The sequence below is a fragment of the Megalopta genalis genome, chromosome 9 (assembly GCF_051020955.1).
Source record: "Megalopta genalis isolate 19385.01 chromosome 9, iyMegGena1_principal, whole genome shotgun sequence".
In the NCBI taxonomy this organism is placed as follows: domain Eukaryota; kingdom Metazoa; phylum Arthropoda; class Insecta; order Hymenoptera; family Halictidae; genus Megalopta; species Megalopta genalis.
This window is the reverse complement of record NC_135021.1, coordinates 17,118,750-17,135,550: the sequence shown is the minus strand read 5'-3', so window position 1 is coordinate 17,135,550 and position 16,801 is coordinate 17,118,750. Positions and strand designations below refer to the sequence as shown.

Sequence of the window (16,801 nt, the reverse complement as noted above, 5' to 3'; positions counted from 1 at the left end):
ACGAGCGGTTTTTATTTTCCAGCCAGCCGGATGATTAACAGCCGGGGCAAACAATTTGCCCGGGACGATATAAAGAAGCCGCGTCAGGGCTCGCTAATTACCGCGTACAACGGCTTGTCCGCAGTCGCCCGCGCTGGTCCTTAATGAAAAAAGGAAAACGCGGACTTTAGAGGAAGCCCCGCGCTAAATATTCCGGCAGATTATCGTCGACCCGCCGGTAATCGCGAGCCGTGAACCGCGCGGAGAGAAACGCGCGGATAGAAACGCGGAGAGAAGCGCGGAGAAGTGGACACTCGATAAAATATCGAGTGCTTTGTCTCCGGCGAGCCGGCCAGCCGGTGTTTCGACGAAATTGCAATTACAAAAGGCCTCAGGATTTACGTTGCCCGGGAAAAATACGAGCACCGAAACCCCGTCGAATCGATTAACGAGGCTAATTGCATCGAAGGAACGGATTCTGGAGCAGCGGCGCAGCGGCGAGCCGTGAAAAGGACAGGCTGGCCGGTTCTCGATTCGATCGGTCGGTGCTTCGTCACACTTTCCCTGAGGACACTCGATGCTTGAATGCATATACGTGCACAGAGAGGTGCCGCGGTATAAGCTTCCTGTCGCAAGTGCTAGGATATTCGCGAAATTTTGATCGCCCTGTTCATTGAAAAATTATACCAATTTAATCTTGGCGTATCAAGAAAATCAGCACTGAAATAATTAAGGTTTCTCTTGTGCTTGGGAAATTAGTCCGTGGAAACGTTAAATATACGAAGCTCGGGCAGAAATTCGCAGGATTTATTATAATCGTTGTTCTGCTCCAAATATTACATTAATCCTCTATACTCGAGTCCGAGTGCACCGCTGAAATTTGCCGTATCGCGTTCCAAAATAATTTTAACCGTATAAAATTTTAAATACTGCTAAGACTGCACCTCGGGAGACGACATGTTTTTCATTTCGAATTAAAATAGCTTCGAGTGCAAGGGATCGTACGGAGGTCGGTAGAGTTTGGGTCCAACAACTAAGTCTCGATACACGATCATTGAAAACGGACTCGATGTGGCGTTTAATAATTTTTAAGTGTATCCTTAAATGTTCGTTGCAACGTATCAATCAATTTACAGGACGCAATAATTCGAGGAGAACGATCAATCTTTGCCCGTGCTTTCTAAAGCTGCCCTAATGACAGGTCATTGTTCCCGATAGAAGCATCTCATCGATAAAGTGTTCCCTCGTAGAAACTATTTATTATAAGAACTTGCCGCGCGTTGTACTAGGTTCGCTTTAAAAAGATTTGCTTTTAAAATTATACGAATCGGTCGTGTTTTATGCGCGTAACAAATAAAATAATGTTGAAGACGATGCACGCGCACGTCATAGAACTAATCCAGTACACGGAACCGGAAAGTTAAATTGTAGTTAGAACCATTTTGGTTGGAGATTGTATTTTATTGAATTCGACAGAGTGCCGGCTATAATGCGGCCCGGAGTTCTGACGTTTACGCAAAAGTTTTCGCTGCTTGTACATATACTTGTTCACGGTGTCTTCGAGTTTCTGATGTTAGCCCATCGGTGGCTTCGTCGACAAAGAGGCTGAGTTTTAGATTTCTCTTGGCACGTGTTAGACGTGGCGCTTAAGAGTCAACAATCGGTGATAGCAATCGGACGAACGCAAAAACATCTACGGATGGCCCACGGTGTCCGTCGTACAAAACGATCCAACATTTGCTTCTAGACAATTTCCTGTTTCCGAAAAGATTAACTTTGCCGGAAGAGGATCCGATTAGCCGCAAAATTTCCATTGCCGTCGCAACTTTTTCTTCCTCATTGTACCATCGATACTTGAACACCTATTATCTAAAACTTACTTCTTTGTTCCAAATATTTGAAACTTCTCAGATGTACAGTAGAGACCAAAACGTTCTATTATCTGAACATTTTTCATTTAAGTTCTCCACTGGCTGATAATGTATCTAAATGATACAATGTTTAGATAATAGGATGTTCGAATACTAAATTATTGTAAAAATCAATGTTCGAATGAGGCAGTCTTTACTGTAATCGATGTACTAATAACGTTCGATTAAAAATTAATATTAATGACAAAAGTCCGATGGGTTCGAATCCGTTTTGTAAATGTTCTAACATCAATATATAAACATTATAAGGCACATGTCCGTGATGATGTTGCATGATGTTGCAACGATGTTGCAACGTAATACAGACGATAATCGCATCAATCCCAAATAGGAGAATAAGCTATCAGTAATACAGCTCTTTCACTGAAGGTAACACATAAACCACTTACGTGGCCTCAATTAGTGGTTTGCAAGATCGATTGCAAATAACGCGCGGCGTATCGAGCAAGCAGTTTACCGAATGTAATCGTGCATGCTATTGATTCAGAAAATTATAAACCAGTGCTTAAAGTGCTCTATTTCTGCTTTACGCGTGCCATCAACAAAATCTGCTCGAACTTCTGATCTATCTTTTTCCAGTACACAATGCGGCACCAAACAAAATAAAATTCAAACGTACGCATTCGCGATCGCTAGACTGCGAATTTTTACGCAAAATGAAAATTGTCTACACTAATTGCAGATACAGGAACTAAACAGCTACTCGTCTCTTTCGTTAAGAATTTTAGCCAGTCGCGGACGGCACGAAACGGTATTTTCAATTGATTTCAATGTTTTGCATCGGAGCAAGTCATTTTTGTGACAAACACATGAAATCCGCATTCAAGTAATCACCGACGTCCGGCAACACCAGAACTTCCGGACCGATCCAATACACAGTTAATCAAAAAGGACTTATTGTTCCAGCGAACACATCGACCGGCTGATTAAGCTTTCTCGTAAATTACACCGGCGCGACCATACGCGTTGATCATCGGAATCCTCTTTGCCATCGGTGCCAGGTCCGCCTTCCCTCGCGGGTAATTCTTGCGATTGCGGCCGGTCAGCCTTTCCGCGTGTCCAGGAAATATTTGTCGCGTTCGGATAACGAGGACAGCGGTCGCGGGCCGCTCGAATACCGATCCGATCGAATCGTCATCAGGGGATTCGCGGAGGTGTAGCATCGCTCGGCAGGCAAATCCTCGCGATCAAGCGTCGCACACGCTTGTCGCCGGCAATTTGCACGTCGAATCGTCCAATGATATTTCAGCGCGGCGGAGTCCGATCATGCGTTCGATAGAATCCCGGTGCGGGTAGAAGAGAAAACGAGCTGATCGGGTGGAAAGCGCGCGTTCCGCGAGTGTGGCCAGAGCAGGATCGTAAACCGCGGCTCCCGACCGCGCCGGCCGATTTGTGTTCACGCGCGGAAAATACGTGCGTGACCAGTGTGGGATCGATTCTGATTTTGTGGCTGTGCAAGCGTGTTTGTGCCTCTGTGCGGCAACGGCCCCCGGCCCCGGCAGCGTGGCAGAGCAGTGTCAGCGAGGCGGAGAAAGGGGCCACCCGAGGAAACCTGGGAGGAACGTTAAATGAATGTTGTTGCAAGGGCCGGCTGTGATCGTGAGAGTAGAATCGGTGAACGGTGTGATCGGCCGATTTCAATACATAAATGTGCGAGCGGTGGAGCCTACAATGGTGGCTCGGCTCCCGCAACAAGTTCTTCTGCTGCTCGTACTCGGTGAGTCCAACAACACCGCTCTCTATCTCTCTATCTCTAGCTCTCAATCTCTCTCTCTCTCAATCTCTCTCTCTCAATCCCTCTCTCTCTCACTCTATCTCCCTCTATCTCTCACTCTCTACCTCTATCTGTTCCTATCTCACTTTCCGCGTCTGTCTCTCTCCCTCTGTCCGTCTATATTCTATATTTAGGCGACGACCGTGCCGAGCGCCACGCTTCCGCCACATATTTCGAGAAAATATCGTCCGAACCAACCCCAGCCGTTATGCCCGCACATCCTTTCGGTCGGGTCCTTCCTCCTCTCGATCTCCAGGATCGAGAAGCTACCTGTTACGCACCAGCGATAACGGAAACGGAAAAAAACTCGAGGGTCTGCCGCCCTCCCGCGGCCGAGGATCGACGGTGCACTAGATAACCATCCGATAGCTTTCACGTGTCAGCTGATAAACGATTGTTTGTTGACCCCTTTCGGTGAATCCAGCACCTGCGGTAACGCATTCGCGGTTTTATGCACGGGCTCTCCACGTTCATCTGGTAACTTTGACTGCGAGACATGCTGATGCATGATTGGCTACTTGGCGATCTATCTTTTTATCGGAAGCTTGGCAAACACGCGAGGTTGGATCAACTTGTTTCTTAACCCCTTGCACTATGATTTAGCGCTTCTCCATCTTCGGTCGTTTACCTAATAGAACAATTTTTATTTTCCGTCGTGTCTTCGTCTACTTTTGTCCTTGGACTTTGATAACCTTTGATCAGGTTTCGTTTCGATTCGGAATAAATGAACAGCGTTCATATTTAGTAGACTATGTACGCAGTGTTCGTCGCGAGTCGACGAAGTTGCTGTAGTGTAAAGGGTTAATGGGAGAATAGGAAGGACGCGAGGTTTGTTACAATGATCGGTTTCAGACAGAATTAACAACAAATTTGAACGTTTTCTTGCAGCAGTTCGACAATGTCGATACCTTTGAAATGTACGTATCGAGCAAGAAGTTAGCAAATTACTCTCGCGAATTATTTCAGAGAGCGAGTTCCAGCAATATTTGCGACGGTGTTCACATTTCGGCGAGTTTCTCTCGCTAAGATGTCACGAGCAACTTGCTAACTTATCGCACCTTGACACGTTGAGCGAACATCAGTCCCAAAAATTTCCCAGAAATTCTAAGTAATCTGATTAATGACAGTGGAACTAGAAAATTCAAATTTATCATACCGAATGGTACTTTGACTCTTTGGCAAGCTAAACACATCAGCGTAGGTAATGATAATAATGATAATAATTCTTTTGCATAAAAAAATTAGCGTAGGCAACTGCTACAGTGAACCATACACGCATTTGCTATTTGTACATTGATTAATGAGTAGTTCGGAGCTTGCACGATCTTTATAGGAGTCGCAGAGAACGTGGTGAAACCCAAAAAAGCTTTCACGTCCATAAATTTCATTCGAACGAAATTCTGACAGAAATGCAAGTCCCCCTTAAACTTTCCGATTAACGGCACAGTCTTGTGTAGGTAATAGAGGCTTCTAATTGGCGAATACAGTTCAAATTACACTTGTTAAAGTTATTCCGAGCAGCGATACGCGCTGATTGAAAAACCGAAACCTTTCGCACGCCACCAAAACGACATTTTTTTTTCTTCGGATCGCAGCCGCGGCAGAGTCACGAGTTGAACTGTTTTTTCATTCAATTTCCCGTCGAATTTCATTAACGAGAACGGCCGAACATCGTGTCCGATTTAAGTTGCAGCGGGGCGGCTCGCTTGCGACACGGACAGCAGTATTTTCGGGATATTAATTGACTAGTTTATCGATCGACAGTGACGAGCAATCGAACTTTCTATCAGGAAGTTTGTCAAATCGAGTTAATTGTCGGCCCTGTCGACGGAACTTCCGTCGATCGAGGCCTCCGCCATTGTCCCCGTGATTTCTGTCAATTCGACGGCCCCATCGATCGGTTCCGTGTCTGTTAACAAAAAACTCGCTGCCAATCAATCCGTCCGCGGGACAGGGTAACACGTCGAGTAGGCCGCATAATGGAGACGTTTCGCGCGATCAATTACATTGTCTCTTCTCAGAAGGTTCAATTGCGCACTAAAGAGTGGTGGGCGAGAGCCGGAGATGAAGTAGCGATGCGGGGCCGTGGGGCACGGGGGAACGGGGTAGGCCAAAGACTGGAACAATTTGCATTGTTCTCGGCGAGGCAAAGTGTAAACTAGCGGGAGCTTTTAATGACGCGGATTCCTGTGCCCGCGGGACAATGGGGAATTCGTCTTGCTTTTAAAGCAAACGATGGGGAATCGCTCAAGTTCCACGGTTTAACTTTGACAAACGGCCGGGAGTGTCTTTAATGCTCCTCTCGCCGTGATTCAGAGACGGAGTTTGCGACGGGACTACCGCACCATCCTCGCGTGGAGAGCCGCCTTTATCTTCCGCGAAGACTAAGAAAAATTGCCCGCCCTCCTCACCTCCCGCGCGATTCGACTGCGCGAGGACATCGACGGTTAATTCAAGATAATCCCTTCCAAAGGTGGAACACTAGGCCGGGAAGTGGAGTTTAATTAAACAGGATTATTCAAATAGGGGCGAGAGTAAGATTTCATTAAAGGAGATCGCGAGATCGGAAGTGGAGAGACATCGAGGGGGAGCGAACGGTGTTTGCTATCGGGCGACGGGAACTCCGAACTTTGTCCAGAGAAGTGAACAATTTATTTGCCAACAGAAACTTGATACTCCGACCTTTGGTACATTTGGGTTCCAACGGTTACATCTTTCTTAACCAAGCAAATTTTCTACAGACAGTCCTTCCGAGGTTAACATGACTGCAACTTGAAATCCGTTATTTATCGGATTCGATGGAATTATTGGGAAACCAGATTGTTAAGTGAGAAAGCGTTTAATCGGTACTTCAGACACTCGACTGAGTTGAAATGTACTTTATCGATTTGATTTAAAGCCTTTAAATCTTTATTGGTTAACGCTTTGACTGCTGCGCCAACAGTCTGAAGATTTTTATGAAAGTAAGGTATTTTCCTTAATCGAACCGAAGTTGAAAAGTTAAGTTGTGTGACATCCATTACGTTTACATCCTGTACATTGAAATATCTCCGTTATCTTTGTTGATGTCAAAAAATGTGCCAGGACACCTAAACTTACTAGTTATCGCAGCATTTCTGCTATATGCTCTATAGGGTGTTTATTTTATCCTGTACACTGAAATATCTCCGTTATCTTTGCTGATATCAAAAAATGTGCCAAGACACCTTTATTTAGTTCAAAGCTAAGAATATTATGATTCATGTTTATCTTCTCTCAAGAACATATATTTCAAGCATCGAAGTTCATCTCTATTTTCTGAACGTTAACCTCTGTTTTTAAAAGTCTGTTAAAGATCGTAGTATAAAAGTAGGAATTAATGTGCACAAAATAGCGACGACCTTCGATACTTGAGAAAAGTGACCTAGAGAGAAAAGTTAATATCGATCGTAACATTTTCAGCTTTGAACTAAACCAGATTGTCCTGGCGCATGCTTTTATGTCGGCAAAAATAACGAAGCAGGATAAAATAATATTGAATTCGCAGGATAAAATAAAGAATAATCAGCAACTGGATTTTCGTAGCACAGAGATAGAAGATAACTAGAATAAGATGACGATCCGGAGTTCATAGGTAAACGAGTCGCGCCGAAATATACGACATCGTTCGGGCCAGACTCCCAAAGAATCCTCGCTTCCGTTCAGACGAGTCTCATCCTCTCCTTAGGTGCGTCAAAGCAACGATTCTTGAGGCGAGACCATTTCCATTTCGCGGGTGCATTCAAAGAGCGTCGCGGCATCCTTGGTCGATCGACTTTCTATCACCGGCGCAGCTCTCGGCGGCACCGTTCGTCTGTGCGCGACGCGGTGCCGCGTTTCGTCGTCGTTTCGCGACGCTAATCGCATTAGCGCGCAGCGAAACAACGCGGATCGTTGTACGGTAGACGGCCAGCCACTTTGTTCTCGTCTCTTGAAATCTGTTCCACTCGGCGGGCAAGTTTCTTCGCGGCAGTTTTGCAGGAAACATAGTGGCACAATGGCTGTAGCCGGTGGACGTCGTCGCTCGTAGCTTCCCGACCGCCGGCGAACTTGTCCACCGCGTCGCTATAAAGCGAACACACTTATTTGCATAGCACCTAATTTGCCGGCGACCGTGTTCTGCTCCACGAAAACTCCACTTCACAGCTTTCGGTTCGGCCCGCAGGATACGGCAATCCGCAAGCTCTCCGAAGCGAAATTGCTGGCTCGGAACCTCGTACACCGGGCCGAGCGTATTGTCGGCCGCCTCTACTGATTGATAAAGGCTGCACACGCAACCGGTGCCAATCGAATGTGATTCATTAACGAGTTACGGATTCGTCCGCTGTCTCGATCGCGCGACGTTCGCCACATTTTTCACAGCGTATCGCTATTACGTTTGATCGATTATCGCGATCCTAGGCCGGCTGCCGGCGGGATCGTAAATTTAGTCTACTTGCTGTCGGTTTGTGAGACGCCAACGATGTCGACGTCGATGTCCGACTGGTTTACTCGACGAATCGCGACAATGGGACGGAAGTGTGACGGTGAACGGAAATCGAATAAGGGAGCGTGGATCGTTATTTATTTATTTATTCACTGTATGGACAAAATCCATTAGTACATAATGTTAGTACGTAATAGAGAACAAAGTTTTGCAGGAGAAGAAAAGAACAAGCTATGGACGAGAATTATTTCTAGTGCCCTTTTTCATGAATCATGATTAGGCAGAGTGTCCTAAAATTATTGTATTTCTGGAACTGAGAGGTTCGTGAGGTCATTTGAAGCAACTTTTTCCTTAGCGAAAATGCGACACGCGGCTTCGTTTGCGAGTTATTAACGAAAAACAGTGACCAATGAGAGGCGAGATCAGCTGGTGCGAGGCGGTCGAGCCAATGAACGTTACTGGGCTTCGTGCGCTTGTTGGCTGCGCCGTCTCGCGCTAGCCGAGCTCGCTTCTCATTCGTCGGCGTTTTTCGTTGATAACTCGTTAACGATGCCTCGGAGAACATTTTTGTAAAGGAAAAAGTTACTCCAAATGATCTCAGGAACCCCACGTTTCCTGGAAATACCATAATTTTGGGACACGCTGTATATTCCAGAGTTCAATAGAAAAATTGAAGAAAAGACAAATTGTGTCCTGAATGAGAATGTAAGAGTCGAATTCGTCATCGACAATGTTTGAAATACATATAAATTTTCAATGTACTTTATCCGTGTCGTTTATCGAATGCTTATTTGATTTTTGTAACTTAAGATCAGCATAATTTTGAAAAAGTACCAAAAAGTGATATCTGTAAATTAAATTTAATATAGTTTATTCGTTGGTTGCATTGGTCCATCTTGAAGAGTATGCAGGGACAGACTGTGAACGATTTACATAAAATAAAATTTTAAATTAGTCGATATTTTTATAGAATTGGAAAAGCAAAAATCGCGCCCTTCGGTAATGAGAATCGATAATTGAACACGTGTAATGAATGTATGCAAACGATTTTAATGGTCCAATCAATTTGCGTTGTACATGTTTCATCCCCGTGTACGAGTATTTTTGCGGCACAGCCACGGTACATCCCGCACATGAATATCTTTTTAGAGATATGTACAAATATATGGCCGGTTTTATACATGCTTACTGTATCTATTTTGTAAGGTTCGATACTATTCATTGATTTCCTGCACGCAAATATTGTGGATATTATCAATAAAGTAAAATAATCCTGAAGAAATGATAATAAATAAAAACACGGACCTCGCATCCACAACTGTGTGTGTGTGTGTGTGTGTGTGTGTGTGTGTGTGAATGCATTATTTGATACTCGTTTGCAAATTTGGGTTCCGCAAAAAAGCGAAGTTAAATTGTTGATATTATAAATAAATGTTTACATCCGAGTGTCATTAACACTGGACGAAATGAATCCGACAAAATGAAGGGTCACTAATCCTTTAATTTCCGATTATTCAGATTGTAAAAACACACACACATTTATGAGATATTCATTAAATATATGCGCCACTTGCGACAGATATTGCAATAACACTCGTTACAAATCAGAATAAATTATTATTCGTATGAACTAATATAAAACAGATGCTTTTAGTGCTCCTTAAATATAGCGTTAAATCAGAATAAATATTATAGAAAATACATTTACCAATTAAAAATAATTCTAACAATCTAATTCGTTATTCCTGTTCACTTCTGTTTATCAGTAACCCCCTGCATATTCTCTTATCAATTTTTCTCAGGATCGTGTTATGTCATATTTTACTCTCTTGCATCGATATTATAACATCCAACAAAATAAGCAGCACGTAAAAACTCGGAGACTCAGACCCACTGGAAACACGTCATTGTCGGTATTTCCACATTACTGGGTATTGAATCGAATTCAAAATATCTCTCCGACATTGTCCCAGTGCTTTATATTCAGTCAATTGAACTTTGCGATTGTGACGGTGCACTTCTGTACAAAAAGATCGAACACCTCGACAATAGAGCTTGATAAACAATACGAAATTGTCCAGCGGAAATTTTGTTCTACTACTTACTTTGAGAAGTGCTTTATTCTATGAGAAAACAATTGATTCAATAATACTATCATAAACAATAAAAAGGAGCAATAATTCTTGTAACAATATCGTGTCCGAATATTAATGCGAGTCACTGTATGTCGAAACCAATGATTATAATAGCTTCCATCATCACAGTACAGTGAATTCTCCCTAATTGACGCTCAGCTTGTACACGAAAATGGACAATTTGGAAAGGGGAGATACGATTGTTCGAGCCTCGCGGCTCGTTTTTATAGTTACCGATTGTCAACAACTATAAAAGCGAGCCGCAAGGCGGGAATAAAAAGGTTTCTCTTTCGAAATTGTCCATTTCTGTTTCGAAGCTGAGCATCAATTAGGCAGAATTTACTGTAGTTCTGAGGAGATTACTGTCACCATTCATCGGAGCGTTAAATCGATTTTTCAGTGAAAATCCTTTAGTAATTCGGCAGAAGCGGAATTGTTGCTTTGATCTTGGTTGCTCGCGTGGAAATGGACTTCGAGCGTTCCGATTTTCTTGTCGGACATCCATGTATCGCCGACTCTGTCGCACACAAACACGCTTTTAAAGTCCTCTTCCCGTCAGGCCAGAGTAAGCACATTATCGGCTTGCAGTTTCGTTACTACTCAACATTTCCATCCTGTGCCGCTCTTTGTTTCCATCTCGCGACGGAAGCCGGGAAACCATTCGATTTCCGGTGCCATAGTAACGCTATGATCCGTGTACGACTGCTTTTCGAAAAATTTTGTAACTTTCTTTCCTCGCGACTTGGCGGTCGTCACCGACGCCAGCTCGTTCCAGAGCGTCAAATGGCTTATTGTTATTGACAGAACGCTCGACTTGCCGCATTTTATCAACCTTATAACCGACTGGGAGAAGAAGCGCGAAGTTTCAGCCTGTGGGCTTCTAAAAAATGAAAACGCGGAAATTATGTGAATATATGAACCGATGTTCCAAATACAATTTTCCTAATTTCGCTGACCTTACTGGGAAATTATTTTTAACACGACAATGAAGAGCGCGACAGTCTCTATGCAAATAACGATGTTCAATTTAACGAAGACTGCGTTTTAATGCGAACAAACCATAGGTTTTTAGTAAACAGAGTGGATAATGCATCATCGCAGGATGAAATAACGAAAAGCGAACGTTGAAAAGTACGAACGGCTGAGCGCAAAAGATTAAATCGTGAACTTCAGGCTCCTGCAAGGATTCGTTTTCGAAAACGTAGTTAAACAATTCGCTGATCGTTCCATTAAAATCATTTACATTATACCTGAAAGTCGCTCCAGTTACATGCACAATGCATCAAACTAATCTTCGCGTAGCAGGCTAATGTCTGACACACAAATCCGTTAATGCATTCTATGTATTATGCTGTTCCATGTAGCAGCATATAGGGTAACGATAATCCCATGATCATTTCATGTTTCATTTCATTTCATCATTTCATGCTTCATCTCGTTTCATCATTTCATGCTTCATTCCATTTCGTCATTTCACGAGATCGTATTGCCTTTTGAAGATCGCTTACGTTCTTTCCTTTTTTTGTTCAATGGGATTCCCTTTTGACGATCACTTACGTTTTCTGCAATCGGATTGCCTTTCAAGAGTTCACGTCACACCGTCTTCGGAAGACGTCTTTCGGGGATCGTTTCGCGTTTTCTGAAATCGTATTCTCTTCCGATGGTTCCAATTGAGGGTTAGAGACTTGGACGGTTCTGGTGTCTCGGATCATAATCAATTTGCGAGCCTGCTAAATGAGACTAATGGCTCCTGGGCTAACGGAATCCCGCAGGAAGACATGGCTGCCGTTCCATCGGCGTTCATTCAGGACCGACATCCCTATCGCGTCGTTTCTCTCCTACGACGAACCGCCCATTTCCTGGGACCGCTCGACATTGTCACATTTTTCTGGCGACACGAGGGTGCGGGTCGACGTTGTCGTCAACGTCGCTGCGACGGCTGAACGCTGCCAGCGACACGAGGCATTTCAATACAGCGGGAAAGTGAATCTCGACACACAAAAGCCGGTTTTACACGCGAACTTACCGGCTACGGCAATATAACGCATTTATGATGGATCCCGCCGCGCGGAACATCGGGACATCCATTTACCGGCGAACGCAAAGCAAGTGTGTTTTAAAATGCATGCCTTGCACCGTTCGCAGGACCGGTTTTCAGCCGTCAATGCAATAACGAAAATATTCGGCGTGTTGTCTCGATGGGATCCATGGTTAAGCGATTAATCAATTGGCTGTGCGACTGAAACCGAGGATCGCCTCGACATGGCGGATTTTTGTTTCTGCCGATGAAAGGCCGAAAATTGCAGAAATTACTGCGCTTGCGTACAGTTGTTTCTGAACGAATCAAAAACAAGCGAAACGAGTGCAATTGACGGTATAACCGAATTTATCCTGCAACATCTGGCAAGTACAGTGGAAGCACTTCTAAATTAGTAATCGATAAAAACAACGAACGTTATTCCGTAAATGAATTTTTCAAAAAGTATTCGCACATTTTTCAGACGGACTTAAATCTTTTAAAACTGGACTAATTGATTCGAAATTTTTGGAGATGCTGGACGGACCAGTTTACCGTGCAATGACTAAAATACATTCTTTTAATTTTGCTGGTATTTCCAATGGCGCGAAAAAAGTTATAAACTTACATTTTTAACTTTCCTGTCTGAGCTTATAACGAAAATTTAAACAACGCTTTTTATAGGTCTCTGTAATTTGTACGCGTGCTGATTGCAAGAAATCTTTCAATGCCTGTAGTACAGTTTTAACCCTTTCCACTCGAATGGGGACTCGAAGACGGCATTAATAATTGTTATGTCACGTTTCAGAATAATTTTATTAATCAAGTTTGTTCATATTTGGAAGAACCGTTGAAAGGATAACTGTGTCGGATTCGGAGCCATGCTATTAATTTTGGTTCTCCACGGTTATAAAAGGGAAGCGTTATTGCAACATTCCAGACACTCCTAGCAATGATGAGCATTTTATAAGACATTCCATAAATGGACGGCAATATTCCAATGCTGGAACGTGAAAATCATTGTTTCGCTGGGAAAGGAATGGTACTATGATAAAATGCTGTGTTACCCACATTTGTTATTGCCGAAAGATTTCAGCGGTATTTCACGGAAAGGGATAATATTCGGAATTTTTAGGTAGCAGACCTGGAAAATGCGGTAATCGAGTTAAAGTACATTTTTCATTATTGGACATATTTAACACGAATTGGGTCATTTCAATCGACAGGCTTTATGTAGTTCAGTAAAATCTGAGAGAAAAGTAATTACTAACAATTAGTAGCAATACCACTGCCGCTAGCATAATTTTTAGCCAGCGATTGATCCACATTCTGAGAATGAAATCAATTATTTTGACTTGCTAGAATAGTCATGGTTCACGATAATCGCCGTGATTTGAAATTGTTGCAAAATTGCAAGTGCGATCGGTCGGCTTGCGACACTTCAGGATACCGTTAGGCAGCTCTTCACAGTGGCAATAGTTTGAGATAGGGAGCGGAACAATTTTCTGCTGGGAATTCTATCGGCTCGGCCATATTTCCGAATAGGGATCCGGGTGCAGAGGTTCTGCAACGTCGGCGATAGATAAAATCGCGGCGATTAATAGGCTGCCAGCTTTTTTCGACGCCTTTTTGTCCAACGTCACGCCGGTTTTATCTCCCTCCGAGCGGCAAAAATTGTCGAGTCCCGTTTGCACGCACGAACGGAACGTGAAACTGGCAATCGGTAAACAAAACTATCGCCCAACGGGGCGCCTACGAGTAAAGTTTCCTGGATATTTTGCCTGCCAATCTTCACAACGAGAACCCGATAGTGCATGCGAAACTATTGCGGATTTATCGCCGGAATTGGGTTCTAAGAGGTTTCCAAGAAGGCGAACGCCTCTGGTTTACGAGTACCTCGAGATTTCGGCGACATCGAAAACAAATTGATCAGCGGATTCGAGAAATAAGCGACGGGCGGGAAGAGGGTCGAAGGTGTACGATAGATCCCCGGGGCCAATAGACGTGTACGTTTTGAGCTCGCCGATAAATCGATCGCTGGCGCGGAACAATTAACGCGGCAGCGCTCAATGATGCGGATCGAAAAGTTTGCTTCCGTCTTTTTTGGGGCGGGAAAGTCAACATTTTCAGACCGATATTTATTCATTTTGTATATTGCTTGCCGAAGGTGCATCGGTATTAAAAACGAACTAACGAATCCGCAGTTTAAAAATCAATATAACAAACGTGATAAATATCGATATCTAATACCGAGGCTCGACGTAGCAAATAACTAGACTTTTGATACGCGATATATGTAGATATCTAATAAATACAATTCTCTTCGTGTCTCTTTCCATCTATGCAATATACAGTGTGTCCCGCATTTTTCCGTGTATACTTCGGGAGTGTGTTCTACAGGTAAAAATAAGACTAATATGATGTACAGGATGTCCCAAAATTATTGTATTTCCGGGTACTGAGGGGTTCATGAGATCATTTGAAGTATCTTTTTCCTTAGCGAAAATGCGATCCGCGGCTTCGTTTAACAGTTATTAACGAAAAACAGTGACCAATGAGAGGCGGGATCAGCTGGCGCGTGGCGGCCGAGCCAATGAACGGAAGCCAACGCTCCGTGCGCTCGTTGGCTCGGCCGCCTCGCGCTAGCCGAGCTCGCTTCTCATTGGTCAGTGTTGTTCGTTAATAACTCGTTAACGATGCCTCGGAGAACATTCTTGTAAAGGAGAAAATTACTTCAAATGATCGCAGGAATCCCACATTTTCCGGAAATACCATGATCTTGGGACACCTTGTATAACAAAATTGTCCGTAAATGCTTTGTTGAGAAGTTACGAATTAATTACAAAAATCAACATCACCTGCGAAGAAATTAGACGAAATTGGAACCATCTGAAATCAAGAATAAATTCAGTAACTCGTCGATGTCAAATTTACGTGAAAAAAGGCGGACGTCACTTTGAAACGGAGGTATATTTTGCAGCGTTTAAATGATACTTTGCATTTTAATTATAAATTCTTAAGAAAGCATTAATGGGCTTTTTGCTATGTAACATTTTAGTCTTATTTTTGCTTGTAGGACACACACCCGAGGTACATTCGAGTAATTGTGGGACACCCCGTAGAATTATTAAAACAGAATTTTTCTACCAGAAGTCCATACGTTCGAAATACATTATAGTGCCCGAAGAAATTCGCTGGCGCAAAGCACAGGACAGTAGAATTTCGGTTAATTAAATTCGCAGCCGAACCGATATCAATGACGACAGATTTCGATTAATTGCACGGGGAGGTGGGTGGGGGGGTGTTCATCAGTGAAATTGGATTTTGCGCTTGCCCGTAGGTGCGCGTCGCGTCGTTTCCACTCGCACTTCACCGACAAAGCGATAAGTATGGCATTGTTGAAACTACCCGTGTCGCACGCCTTCCTTCACCTTTGCCAATTACTCGTTTACAACACGCAAATATCGAGAGCGTTGGATTCGCGAAGAATGTTGGGCGAGAATTGTTTTATGACACAAACGACGGCAGAGGCACTTCATCCGTTGAAATAAATCAAACGATTTAATACTTCGACTGCCATTTCACCGATGCATTTTATCTTTCTAATTTGATTAGGATTAGCGAAGCGTGAAGGTGTTAAATCAAATAATCGACGTCGTACAATTTATATTTTCGATTTTAATTTGATTTAAATTAGAGATACTAGCGTAACAATTGACGTTTTTAATCAGAGCAGAATAGGAAGTTAAAAATATATTTATTCAATTTATTTATGTGTTTTAATCATCTATAGCTGAACATAATTTATTTAATTTAACTTATCCTACTTGTGAAAAGGATTGCATTTTTTACTACAATGTCGTACGTTCTGGGTTTTAACTTCTATTTCACACGTCAGAGTAAATTCATTCTTTTAAAACTGTGAATTCGTTCTTAATTTATACAAATAGATGAATTTATACTGATTTCGAAATTTCTTATACCCATTTAAAAAGCTCGGACCATAGAAGAGACTACATATTATTTTATAAACGTTTATTGGACACCTACAGAATAGGAAAGTGATCGCACTCCAGTTCGAAGTTCCAAATATTTTTAAACACGAAAGTTTATTCGATACCATAACGACGCCATGTAGACGTCGAGAAAGTCAATATCGTTCTTTAAATTGGTTAACGCGGTTGAATAATTCAATGTTGCAAAGCCTCCAGTGGCTTTCTAGGACAACGTGAGAATCAGATAGGGGATGCAAAATCGTTTCCCGTCGGAAATCATTCCTCTTTTCCTCCCGATTCTGAAAAAAAGAGATCGAGCAGACAAACACGAAAGGGCGGTAGCGATCGTATCACGGATTCCCTGCAAATCGGAGCCGTAAAACTTTACGAGAGGAAAATGAGGAAAACTGATTGTATTGTGCTTGGTTACCATCGAACGTCGGAACCAGGTACCACTCGACAACGGAAATGAAAGAGACTTCACCGAAAGGGATGAAAAGTGATTCGTTTCTCAGCAGCAGGCCAC

The 16,801-nt window shown here is 43.1% G+C and overlaps 1 protein-coding gene across 1 annotated transcript in view; it reads left to right on the top strand.

The window, feature by feature from the left end:
* Neto (Neuropilin and tolloid-like) overlaps nucleotides 1-16,801 on the top strand; it is a 224,550-nt gene that overhangs the window by 1,169 nt on the left and 206,580 nt on the right. Inside the window, exon 2 of the mRNA XM_033477937.2 lies at nucleotides 3,160-3,627. Coding sequence (XP_033333828.2) covers nucleotides 3,483-3,627 — 145 coding nt within the window. The 5' untranslated portion in view covers nucleotides 3,160-3,482. The remainder of the gene's footprint in view (nucleotides 1-3,159; nucleotides 3,628-16,801) is intronic.